The sequence below is a fragment of the Nelumbo nucifera genome, chromosome 2 (assembly GCF_055504915.1).
Source record: "Nelumbo nucifera cultivar China Antique chromosome 2, China Antique-T2T, whole genome shotgun sequence".
Lineage (NCBI taxonomy): Eukaryota > Viridiplantae > Streptophyta > Magnoliopsida > Proteales > Nelumbonaceae > Nelumbo > Nelumbo nucifera.
In genome coordinates, this window is record NC_142650.1 from 20,643,391 (window position 1) to 20,657,412 (window position 14,022).

At 33.2% G+C, this 14,022-nt stretch overlaps 1 protein-coding gene across 1 annotated transcript; it reads right to left on the minus strand.

Moving 5' to 3' along the window:
* Nucleotides 1-1,134: 1,134 nt before the first annotated feature.
* Nucleotides 1,135-5,689, minus strand: LOC104595105 (putative (S)-N-methylcoclaurine 3'-hydroxylase isozyme 2). The gene is made up of 2 exons (XM_010255688.3): nucleotides 4,776-5,689; nucleotides 1,135-1,925 (listed from the first exon to the last, which is right to left on the minus strand). Exons 1-2 carry the CDS (start codon nucleotides 5,622-5,624, stop codon nucleotides 1,317-1,319), a joined length of 1,458 nt encoding a protein of 485 aa, XP_010253990.1. The 5' UTR covers nucleotides 5,625-5,689; the 3' UTR covers nucleotides 1,135-1,316.
* Between the last annotated feature and the right edge of the window lie 8,333 nt (nucleotides 5,690-14,022).

The window sequence follows — 14,022 nt, forward strand, 5'->3', positions numbered from 1 at the left end:
GATAGAAACGCTGATGTGCTTGTTTATTTAGATAAGGTGCTCATTGGGTTGGACATGAGCTGCATAATGCATACTATACCCCCAAAGACCAAGTTGGCCTAGCTTAATTTTTTTCTTTTTCTTTTTCTTTTTTTTTTTTTGGTATTAAAACTGAAACAAACAATAGAGTGCCGTAATCATTTTTCTAAACTGATTAAGTTGGCCTAGCTTTATTTCAATGTCCATTAATTAAACAAACAAACAGCTGGGGCAATGGGAAATGATGAAATCTTGGAAAACTAGATACAATGCAAAATGGATATCTAATTCAAGTACTTACGACTTGCAAGATATCTTGCAAATGTCAGTGTAGAATTTATATTTATATTTACTAGATAAAAAGGTATCACCCGCTTGAATTTGATAAGTTTGGCTTGGCCGATCCACGCCCAGCCCATCTACGCCAGGATAGGTATTGTGATGTTTTTGAAAAAGAAAAATCAAATCGAGTTTAATTTCTTACTTAAAGTTGATGGGTGGTCCTGCTCACGTGTAGTTCGTGGAACGACTCTGAAATCTGAATTTGCTTCCATACAGAATCGAGATAGTTCATGGTCTTCTATTTAAAAAACAAAAACAAAAATGCTATGTGACGTTGATGGGTTCGAAGCCTTTTCTTTAGGAGTAAATTTTCTTTTGCATTTGGTTTAAAGGAAAAAAGGAAGGAAAAAATAGGGAAACTTATAAGATTTTGTGTGAATTTTCGTACTTTTTCTTTCAAACCAATTAAACACCTCTGATGGAGGTTGTAGGCTTGTAGCTTTGATTGAGCCGCTCTCACTGAATTGTTTAAAAGAAGTTTCAGTAAAACGCCATATATATATATATATATTGGTTGTAAGACAGCTACCAAAACATTATTTATAGGTGCGACGCGGTTGCACGAGAGAAGTTAAAAGAGAATGCGGAGAAGGGAGAATCAATGAAGGAGAGAGTGAATAACATGGACAACCTTATACTATTACTATAGTATATATACTTTCTCTATTTTAAGGATTTATCTCTTTTTTGCAGTTAAAAATAAAATACAGTCTTTCCTTTTTCTATGTTTTTTCCTCTCTATCATCATTTTGTTATCAATGAAGGATACAACAATTTCAAGAGAAAGGCCATGAATTTATTGAAGCTACATCACATTCTACTTATATAGATGCACACACAATGCCGCCATGACTGTGCTAATAATTAACACATACAGTAATTAAGTTTCCTTGCGAAAGGGAGACAAACAAAAGCTATATGAATACTAATAGCTTAATATAACTAGACCCCTTTAATTACTTCCTCAACTTGGGAATGACTACCAGAGGGATGTCCTTCTGGAGAGCCAGCCCAAACTTATCGTTCATGTCTAGCTCATCTGGGTGCATTCCATCAGGAAGGCTCCAATCAAAAGTGTGGAGAAGAGAAGCGAGTATCAGTCGAACAACTCGAGTTGCCAATGACAACCCTGGACAGATTCTTCTGCCGGCACCAAATGGTATGTACTGGAAATCGTTACCTTGGTAATCAAGTTCTGAGTTCAGAAATCGTTCTGGCAAGAAAGACAAGGGTTTCTCCCATGTCTTGGAATCTCTTCCAATTGCATATGTGTTTACCATCAGTTGGCATCCCTTTGGAATCGTGTAATTCATCATTTGACAAGTTTCCATTGCTCGGTGTGGAAGAAGGAAGGTGACCGGAGGGTGTAACCTGAGGGTCTCTTTGACACAGGCATGGAGATAAGGTAGGTTTGGCAGATCAGACTCCTTCACATTGTTGCTTCTTCTGATCACCCTGTCGAGTTCCTCGCGGACCTTTACCAGCTTCTCTGGGTTCCGCAGCAATTCTGCCATTGCCCATTCAATCGTGGAGGTACTAGTGTCTGAACCAGGTCCAAACGTTTCCTGCCAAAAAGCAGCATAAGCTAATTGTTGTAACTTTTTGTTCTTTTTCTTTTTCTTCCCAAAAAAACAAAAGAGAGGTATTTTATCTTTGTAAAGGATAGGGGAGGCCTTTGTTAGGGTCAAAATACAAAGCAATAAAAATTAATAAGAATTTTTTTTATAATTATACCTAAAAATAATAACAAAGCAATAAAAGGATACTCCTTTTCAAGGTGATTCTCTAGAATCTATAAAAGGATTAAATAAAACCGATTTAAGAAAAAGAATCCACAAGTTTTCACTAAAACTCATTACATAAATACTTTTCTCTCTTTTAGTCTAATTTGCTTCCGTGTCATAGAAAGTTCTTTTTGTAGATTCTTCAATTTTACTAGTTACAATATCTCACCTAAGGCCATTGTATCATGGAAATGAACTTGGTAGTAACCCAACATCAAATTCAATCAACTAATGGGGAAAATAACATTATAAAATCATTGTCTTTAGGTTTGCCTTAAAGCTTCTTCAGCTTGGACAATGTTCTGAAAACATTATCTTTAATTATTGTTATAAGAAAGAATTTAAATATCCACATGATATGTCCGATTATCATATTAGTATCGGGAAAGGCCATAAAGGGGATACGGGTTTAGTTGTAGTGTTTCCCGTATCCCTTGAATTGTGCATATCAACCCTAATACGCAAATGTATTGTATCAGCCAATAGGTATCGTTATTGACCATGATTTCACTTCCGCATTATTTAAAATGCAAAATGAGGTGATTCAATCCCCAATATTTCTAGCACATACAATTTAAATGCAACTTTAAGCCACTAAGCCAACCTTCGTCTTGTGATAATCAACAAAATAAAATAAATTTTATCTAAACATTTAAATGTAATCCAAATAAATCATATATATTTATGTTCAACAACTTTAATTAAAGATGAAAAAAATAATATTCAAAATTTTATTTTGTAAGCTAATGAAATAAATTTATAAATTTATATTTATATCAAAAAGTGGTTTTAATGTCAATAAATTTAGAGGTTATAACCGATAAGAGGAACTTTTTGCTTCTAATATCAACTAAAGTAACACTTTTGGAAGAATTACAACGTTAAGGCAACTTTTTTCGAAAAATATCATTTAGGAGCAGTGACATATGATGTTTCTTTACCGTATGGTATATGAATTGTATTCTTATCTATTAAGTTCTCATTCAAAACAATCTCTCCCTCACTCTCTCTTTCCCTCTCTCACTCCCTGTCTTTCTTTCTCTCGATCTGCTTCAGGAAAAATGAGGATACCGTATGGTGTATAAATTGAAACTTTCTCCCCTTTATTTTTCTCTGTCTTTCTTTCTCTTTCTCCCTCTGTTGAATATGTGGGGGAGTTGTAGACGCCTTTGAATATGTGGAAGAATGATCTGCCAACGACACCCATACCGAAAGCACCGCTGACCTCGTCTAGGATTCGGTTCGGGTCAGGGCTCTCGAGAAGTCTCTGACGTCCCCATCTGATCAGTAGAAATCTTTCTTTGAAGAGTTAGCAAAAGAGAACGAGGTCTCTGTTTTTGTTTTTCTCCGGAACACAGAGAGAGAGATGGTCTCTGTTTTTGTTTTTCTCCAGAACACAGAGAGAGAAAGAGAGAGTTGGTCTCTGTTTTTGTTTTTCTCCAGAACACAGGGAGAGAGTTGGTCTCTGTTTTTTTTTTTCTCCAGAACAGAGAGAGAGAGAGAGAGAATTGGTCTCTGTTTTTGTTTTTCTCCGGAACACAGAGAGAGAGATGAATGGTAACCAAGGTCATCTCATTTTGATCGAGAGAAAGAAAGAAAGAGAGAGGGAGAGCGTTTTGAACAAGAAGAGTAATTTTGTCCAAAAAATACAAATACAATTTGTATCGCATACATATAAAGACCTCGTATTTAAGTTCTCTTATTTGATATTTTTCAGAAAAAAGCTACTTCGAAATTGTAATTCTTCTAAAAGTGTTATTTTTGTTGTTATTGGGAGCAAAAATTGTCCTTATCTGTTAGAATTAAATTTATACAAATAAAAATATTAATAATAGAATAATTATTTTAATACTTAAAATTTATAAATTTGAACATGATGTGTATCTTAAATTTTTTATAAACTATTAATTAATATTTTAATTTACATTAAATAGCAACATATTTATTATTTATAAAAATAAAAATACTATTTACCAAATATTTGAGAATATAATATAAATTGAATTTTTCGAATCAGCTAATCTACTTTCATAACAAAAAATGATTATTTTATTTCATAAAATTTATATAAATAAAAATATTATTAATGGAATAATTATTTTAGTGATTAAAAATTACATATTTGCATATGACATATATCTTAGAAATTATAATATATTTGACATATTTTAAGTAAAAATTATAAAAATATTGTTTACCAAACATTTGAGAATTAATTTTAATTGACTTTTTTGTTAATGTTAAAAATTAAAAATAATAAAATAGGAAATAATTGATAAAATAGTTGCATATGTTTTGTGCCTTGAACTTCAATAGAAAATAATATAATAATAACTTTGTGCACATATTAATTTGACTGATACATTATCAATAAAAGTGTATGATTTCTATGTATCCCACTATATCAATTGTAATATATTTCTTCACATATAACATTAAAATATGCAATTTCTATGTATTTATACATTAATTATGATTATTTTAACCTTAAATATAATATTATTAATATATTTGTGAAGTTTATATTCATTCCTTAGCATATCCAAACATTTTCATATTTTTTTTGTGCATATTATTTTTTTTGTGCATAGAAAAATATATATATACAGTGAGAGAGAGAGAGAGGCAAACCAGAAGCATGGCGTCAATCTGGGGATCACTGAACCCAGAATCGAGCAAAACTTGCAAGAAATCATTCTTGGAGTGGTCATCATTCTTCCTCCTTTGTTTAACAATGGCGGCCCATGACTCATTCATCCGCTTGACACACGCTGCCGATGCCTTCCTCAAGCCCTGAAAGTCTGATCCGCCAAGAATTGGGTAGAGGTCGGCTAGATTTGGGATGGCTGCCAATATCATCAGCTGCCGAATCATGCCCTTCATACCCAAGTTATTATCCGTCCTGTCTTCAAAATCATACACGTCTTTGGAGAAAATAAGTGCACCTAATATGTTCAAAATGGAACCGAATATCACATCAGCAAAATTCACCTTCTCTCCTTCCTTCCGTATGAGAAATTTCATCAGTTCCGATACTTTCTCCTCTCTGGCGTGTGCCTGAATGTCCAACATCTTAGTAGAGAACAATTCAGTCCTCCATACCTTCCTGACCATCTTCCAGTAATCAGTGCAATCAGCCCACACCATGGAGTGTTCAATATAGCCCTTAATTCGGACGCTGTGTGGTGCAAAGCGGCCTGAAAGCAATCGATCCTGATTCTTGAGCACCTCCACGGCTGCAACATGGCTCGAAGCCACAACAACGGGCTCAACCCCAAATTTTAGGAGCATTAGTGGACCAAATCTCTGTGCCAATTTGCTTAGCTCGACATGGGGTTGCTTCTTCAGCTTGGGCAACAGGGTCCCTATAATTGGCCATGAAAAGGGTCCTGGGGGAAGGTTATTAGGAGATGGTTTAAGGAAGAGTACTACTGAGAGAATGGACAGTAAGAAGAAAATAAACGAGACTAGTAGAGCCATTAGAGTCTATAGAGAAGATGTAGTACTAATCTGTGAAGCAAGTAGGCTCTGTGAAGCAAGTAGGCTCTGCTCATGACTATATATATGGATAACTGACCAAATCTTCTAACTTTTGATTCCCAATTTGAATGGCGAGTAGCTAGCATTCTGTCTTTCTCATTGTATAATTTTTTATTCCCAATTTAGGGTTAGAATTTTGATTATTTTTGGAGGAATTTTATTTGAATACGTCTGTCTATTGTATCAATTTGTCATTTTTTTGACCTTTGGTCTTGCGATGGGCCACGAGCTCAATCATATCTGAAGCTCTGTTTGTTTCGTTGTAGAATCAAAAGCAATACTTTTAGAGATCAATATAATCACTCTAGTTTATACTTTTCGTTAACCCATTTACATGGAAGAATCTGCCTAAAAAGATTAATACATTGTCCATTTTTTCCTTTTATTTCACGTAAAACTTCCATTCTTCCTTTAAAGAATTTTAAAAGTGCTTATTTGGATTTATCCCATTTTTTTCATTTCTTTTTTTTTTTAATTTTTGGTTTTTGATAGAAACGCTGATCCTTTAGATAAGGTGCCCATTAATTAAACAAACAAACAGCAGGGGCAAACAATGGGCAATGATGAAATCTTGGAAAACTAGATATACAAAACAAAATGGAGTTCTAATTCAAGTGCTTACGAGAAATCTTGCAAATGTCTGTAGAATTTATGTTAACTAGATAAGGGTATCTCCCACTTGAACTTGATAAGTTTGGCCGGTCCAGCCCCAGCCCATCTACACCATGATAGATATTATTGTTTTTGAAAAAGAAAAATCAAATCGAGGTTTATTTCAAACTTGAAGTTCGAGGTAGTTTTTCTGGATCGTTATCTTCTTTTATTTTATTTTCAATTCAACAGTGTGGGTCGAAAAGAAAATACACCTTATTTCAAACAACAATAATGGGTAGTTTTTCTGGATCGTTATCTTCTTTTATTTTATTTTGTTTGTAAGGCAAACCTCGCTAGTTAAACAAGTGGTGGGCCTGGTGGCAAACAAGTGGTGGTGGGATTAGGTGGATTAAGAGCGTGGGATGGGTGGTCCAGTCCACGCTTTGTTCGTGGGGCGACGGTCGGATGACACATGGGCTTTCCCAGAGAAGTGAAACGAGTTTGGCATGCGGTATACTGTATACATGTCTGTCAGACTTTTGTTTGGGAACTCGGAAGGCTTTTGCCTCTTTTAGGGCGCTAGAGAGGGTTGAGTTTTTTTATTTAATTTTATTTTTATAAACTAGGGAATGACCCCGGGAAAGTTATTATATATATAAATAAATATTAATGATTTTTATTACCATTTTTTATTATTGTTTATAAACTGCCACTTTTTAACACACTCATATAGTCTATGGGTCCACATAAATTGACCCTTATATGTCAAAACAGTAAAATTATACGGGTCACTAAATTCAACTTGAACCATTTATTACTTTAATTCAACTATTATTATTATCATTATTATTGTTGTTGTAAAACTTGAACCATTTATTACTTTAATTCAACTATTATTAGTATTGTCGTTGTTGTTGTTGTTTTGATATTTAATTTAAATTTTTTGTTATATAGTAAAAATACTAACTAAATTTGTAATTATTTAAAATATTTTTTCAACTGACTATAATTATTATATAATAGATTTTTTAATTAATATTTTGAATTTAAGAATAAACATTAATGATTTGGCTTAACAATTTTAATGACCTTTAATAAATATTGATTCTTATTTAAGGTTCAATTACTGTATTCAGTAATTATTATGAGGCATGCTTTGAATAAATATTAATGATGATTGATGATTGTTATTTCGCTTTTTGTTATTTACTTAATTAAGTACTTGATGATGGTGATGATTATTATTAATTATTTCTATAAATAATTGATTGTTATTATTATTTACTTAATCCAGTAATTTATAGCAAGTAATTATTTGATTTAATTTGAATTATTTCATTTTTTTAATTATTTATAATAGAAATTTAGGGTAGTCTATTTATTTGATTTAAAAGACTTACCATGTTTTATCTAGACAATGACCCCATACTAAGTAAGGGGCAATTATAGTATCATTTAATTTGAAATTTACTATTTAACAATAAAAAATCAATGTTTTGTTGAGCAACCTACCCCCAAAAAGGTATCAATAATTTTGAAATCATTAATCTATTTATAAAATAGTAAAATTAGATGGATGTTTACAACAATATCACCAATACTACTTAATATTTAGAGACATATGAATGGATAAAAAGCATTTAAATGATATCCATTCAAAGAGGCAAAGAAGGAAGAAAATTATTCAAAGAGTTGCTAAGAAAAACAATCCATGCTAAACAATATTTGCAAATGCATCCATCCTCTGAATTAAGAGATGAAAAATATATGACTACAATCAACTAATAATTTAATCAGGACTCTAAAGCCCGTCCAACAAAGGAAATAAGAAAGGAGAATAATGAGACCATCCTAAGTATGGAAGTCACCTCCAAGTTAGGTGGCAATGCTTCTTTTGGTAGATCATGATTACGGATTTTAAATCTAAGCTCCCCACAGTGCACATAGACCGGCTAGAATTTATCTTTAGGAAAAAGGTAGGGAAATATGTACATAACATAATGCTTTGTTTGTCAAATTCAAGTCAATTAGAATACTCATAGATTTTTAGTTCATTCATTTAGTAGCAATTTGAATATTTTTTTTATTCCATGTCTTTATTGAGTTAATATAGATTAATAAGATATTATTATGAAATCAATAATAATAATAAGTATATTATTATTACTATTATTTACTAATAATATATTCTTATTATGTGTGTACTGATTTTGAAGTTAGTAATATTAAATTATTATTATTATTATTATTATTAAATAATTAATTTGTTATAATTATGATTTTAGTTAATTCTTAAAATAATAATTGCTTTTATATTTCTTTTAGTTTAACAATAATGGTTGATTGAAAGTTTATAATCAATATAAATATATTAAGTTGAAATGTGTACAATGCATGAGAATGAGGGAAATGGAATCTAACAGTATTTTTTTGCCTTTTTTTCATAGAAATTACAAGAATGTCACTCTCTACCAACTCTCTATCTTTTGCTTTTTTTCTTTCAAATTACAAGAATGCCACTATTTCTTACCATCTCTCTCTCTCTTGCTTTTTTTCTTTCAAATTACAAGAATGACACACTCTCTCCTACCAACTCTCTCTTTTTCTTACAAATTACAAGAATACCATCTCTCTCCTTCCATCCCTTTCTCTCCTTATAAATTACAAGAATGACATTCTCTCTCCAATTAAGAGAGACCTCAGCTCGGCATCTCGACTATTAGGGGGCCTGCAATCAAAGGTAGTCAAGTTTGAGCCGAGCCGAGCTCAAACTTCTGAGCTCAAGCTCAAGTCTCTAATTTTAGTCGAGCTCAAGCTAGACGACACCTCGACCACTAAGGGAGACCTCGGCTCGGCACCTCGGTCATTGAGGGAGATATCGGCTTAACACCTCAACAACTGAGGGAGACCTCAACTCGGCACCTTGTCAACTAAGGGAGACCTTAGCTCGACACCTCGCCTGCTAGGGAATCCTTAGCTCGACACTTCAACAGCTAAGGGAGACATTGATTTGGCACTTTGAAAATTGAGGGAGACCTCAGCTCGACACCTTGACTACTTGAGGAACCTGCAAAGGTAGTCGAGCTCGAATTTCTGAGCTTTTGACATGAGTCGAGCTCAAATTTTTGAGTTTTGACTCAAGACGAGCTCGAGCTCAAGTTTCTAATTCAAATTGAGCTCGAGCCTAATTCCATTTTAATCATAAAAATCTATATAAATATATTAAGTTGAAATGTGTACATAAGAAGGCTTGAGGATGAGGGAAATGGAATCTAATAGTATTTTTTGCCTTTTTTCTTAGAAATTACAAGATGGCCACTCTCTCCTACCAACTCTCTCTCTCCCTCTCATGCTTTTTTTTCTTTCGAATTACAAGAATGCTACTCTCTCTCTCTTTCTTACAAATTATAAGAATGCCATCTCTCTCCATACAAGAATGCCACTATCTCTTCAATTGAAGGAGACCTTAGCTCAACATCTTGGATGCTAGTGGACTTGCAACCAAAGGTAGTCGAGTTCGAGCCGAGCTTGAACTTTTGAGCTCAAGCTCAAGTCTTTAATTCAAGTCGAGCTCAAGCTAGACGACACCTCGACCACTAAGGGAGACCTCGGCTCGACACCTCGGTCACTGAGGGAGATCTTGGCTCAACACCTTGACAATTGAGGGAGACCTCAGCTCAGCACCTTCTCAACTAAGGGAGACCTTAGCTAGACACCTTGCCTGCTAGGGAAACCTCAGCTCGACAATTCAGCAGCTGAGGGAGACCTCGGTTTGGCACCTTGGCAATTGAAGGAGACCTCGGCTCGAAACCTCGACTCGGCAATCGGTTGCTTGAGAGACCGCACTCGAACTTCTGAGCTTTTGCCTCAAATCAAGCTCAAGCTCCAAGTCTCTAATTCAAATCGAGCTTGAGCCTGATAGTTTATGAGCGAGCCCCTACAACGCATGGCCCCCTCCGCTATCTCTCTCTCTCTCCTTATAAATTACAAGAATGCCACTCTCTCTCCAACTGAGGGAGACCTTAGCTTAGCATCTCAACTGCTAGGGACTACAATCAAAGGTAGTCGAGTTCAAGTCGAGCCAAGCTTGAGCTCAAGTCTATAATTCGAATCGAGCTCGAGCCTAATAGTTTATGAGCGAGCCCTTACAACGCAGGGCCCCTTCCGCTAGTTTAACTTTAACCAAATGAAATGTTTATTGGAGAATAATAATAGTATTAATTATAATTACTTATAATAATAATAATGTAAATAAGTAACACTAATTATATTTATAAAATAATTATTATGAATTAATATAAATATAAAATGATTTTATCCCGATTAATAATTAATATTATTAAAATACTTATTAATTATCATTAATTAATTAGCATTTCGAAGTAATAATTATCATTGTTATAATTAAGAAATTAATTATTAGTAAGTAATTATAATCAGTAATTAAATTTTATCAAAAATCATTATTATTAGTAATAATTAATTATAATTATTGATAATAATAATAATAATATAAATATATAATTATATTAATTAATATAAGTATTAATTATAATTACTGATAATAATAATATAATTAATTATTTCATATAAATGTATGAATTATAATTTATGATAGTAATTCTAATATAAATACTTAACATTAAATATTTATTTTCAAAATAATTAATATGAGTTAATATAAATATAAAATGGTTATTTTTGAATTATTAATTACCATTACGAAAATCATTATTAATTATCATTCCGAATTAATAATAAGAAATATTATCAGTAATTATTTAATATCAGCAATTAAGTACTAGCTATAATTATTATAAGAAATTATTATTAGCGAGTTATTATTATTAGTAATTAATAGATGAAATTAATTAATTAGAAGTCATTAATTATTATTAGTACTCCTCTGTTGCAAAAAGTTGACTCATCATCATCGTCATCATCAACGACAACAACTTAATAAATACATAATTTGATAAAAATATGTAAATATCATTAAGACTGTAAGGGTTGAACCATTGAACCAATGAGCTTCTCAACTCAAGTCCTAGTTATAGTTATTTAATGGTGTAGCTAGGTATCATTAACTTGCTTGTAAGGACTCTGGCTAGTTCTGGTGGAGATTTGGAATTGAATCCCACCTTGACAAAGGATTATATTGGGGGTTACGTCAAGGGAGGGGCAAAGGGCTATCACATTGCACATGTTCATTTGCCTGACAGTGACACATATAGTTTTCGAAAATTTCACCCAAAATGCCCGTTCCCGCACCTCTAGAAAACCTTCTTGCATCACCCAAAGCCACTCATCCCCATGCGTAGTCAGGTTAGAAATGCCAACCTCTTTTGATTGCCATTAGGAAAGAGAGCTTCTAACAGGTTTAATTTCATTCAACTCTCGAGAGTGTGTAAGCAGTTCACTTACAAGTTTCACACCCAAATTCTCATTTCTTAGAGAATTATTAGCGAGTGTAAATTAATCTACTTCAGGAATCCATGGATCCCCCCATCCCCAATAAGTCGGCAACACCCTTTTTTTTAAACCAGGTCTGATTTTACAAACCCCTTAATTTCCAGAATCAAGAAGAAGACCCCCTAACTGGTGCGTTGAAGAAGGTGTTGTAGTTGCAGTATTTGGTTTTAAGCAATTGGACCCACGTTGCATCCTCCTCTGTAAGAATTCTCTACCCCACCTTACACAACAAAACATCATTAACATATATATGTTTAAACCTGCGAAGCCCTAGTCCTTTAGCATTCCTAGGGGAGCAAGCTTTCTTCCACGCCATATCCCTACCAAACGTATTATTTCCATGGAAAAGATTCTTTAATTCATTAATTTTTCAACGCTTTCACATGTAGGAAGGTAGAGCCAAAACCACACTTTTAATAAGTACAGTTCGACTCATTTGGGACAGTGAATTGGCTTTCCATTCACTTAGGCCATGTTTGGTTCAGCTCTCATTCTCTCTCATTCTTATCCAAGATGAAATTCTAAAATGAAAAAGAATGGATGAAAATATGTAGAATAAGAAAACATTGCTATGAACCAAATACTTTTTACCTAAAAATGATTTCTTTTCAGACTAACAGGTGTCATATGTTACTCATTTTCATTCTTCAAAAAAAAAAAGTGCCAGTATTCACAAACTACCAACCTAGGTCTTCAATAGTCAATGTTTACCAATTGGCATAGATGTTTTGTAAAAATACTTTCATAAAAGTGTTTTTATAAAAGTACTTTCATAAAAGTACTTTTGTAAAAGTGATTTAATAAAAGTATTTTCCTAAAAGTGCTTTCGTAAAAGTACTTTCATAAAAGTACTTTTGTAAAAGTTATTTTATGTGTTTTCGTAAAAGTGCTTTCATAAAACTACATCCATAAAAGTGCTTTTATAAAAGTACTTTCGTAAAAGTGATTTCGTAAAAGTACCTTAGTAAAAATGCTTTTATAAAAGTAATTTCGTAAAAGTACTTCCATAAAAGTACTTTAGTAAAAGTGCTTTCATAAAAGTACTTTCATAAAAGTGTTTTTATAAAAGTGCTTTTGTAAAAGTACAAAGTGCTTTTATAAAAGTACTTTCGTAAAAGTGGTTTAGTAAAGTACTTTTACTAAAGTGCTTCCGTAAAAGTGTTTTTATAAAAGTACTTCTATAAAAGTGCATAAAAGTACTTTCGTAAAAGTGCTTTCACGTAAAAGTAGTTTTATAAATGTGCTTTCGTAAAAGTACTTTTATAAAAGTGCTTTCGCAAAAGTAAACATCTATGACAACAGTTTTTTGGGTAGAGTTTCCTCAAAGAATGAAATGAGCAAGATGGGCCATGATTATTTTTCATGCTGCAGCTAGTCAATTTTTGTGCTATTGTGCTGATTTTCCGTCCCTTGGCAAGAATTTTGTAATCAAACACTCTAAGGTTATGTTTGGTTTGAAGGAAAAAGTAGGGAAAGGAAAGGAAAGGTGAGGAAACCTTTACAAATCTTGTTCAAGTTTCCTTACCTTTCCCTTCCTTTCCTTACATTTTCCTTCAAACCAAACGTGACCTAATGTTATTCATTCTTACCCATCCTTACCTAAAATGAACACTAATTAAAAGAATGAGGCTCGGTACAGTGAACCAAAACATAGCCTAAACTAATCTTGATTGAACTCGATCCACCACCTCCTCATACACCATACGTTGATTTCTTCCAACAAACATCGACATACCCAAATATTTCACCTTGCTACCTGGTCTTTGCACTCTCAAACTCTTTGTAATGAAAGGGCAATGTCTAGAAGAAATATTTTTGGTTTGCTAAAATAAATACCTCATTTAGAAAAGTTAACCTCTTGATTGGAGCAAGCCCCAAATTCCGCTAAAATCTTAACCACTGTATCTACCTCCCTCAAAGCTATTAAACCGAACAAAAGCAAGTCATCTGCAAAAAGCAAATGAGACACTACCGCGCAACCCCTCCCAACCCGGATTCCATGCAATTCCCCTTGTTCCACTTTCCTCTGTATCATCAAAGATAATGGGTTCATCCCCAAAATAAAAAGGAAGGGTGACAGTGGGTCTCCTTGTTGCAGTCCACAATAACTAGGAGTGAATCGAATAGATTCTTCTCCATTAACAATCACCGCAAGCTGTGTGTTGTAGAGATACACATCTTCACTAAACTTCTCCATTGTTCATCACATCCATGAACTTCCATCACCTTCATTAAAAATCCCCATTCCATTTTATCATACGCCTTAGCCATG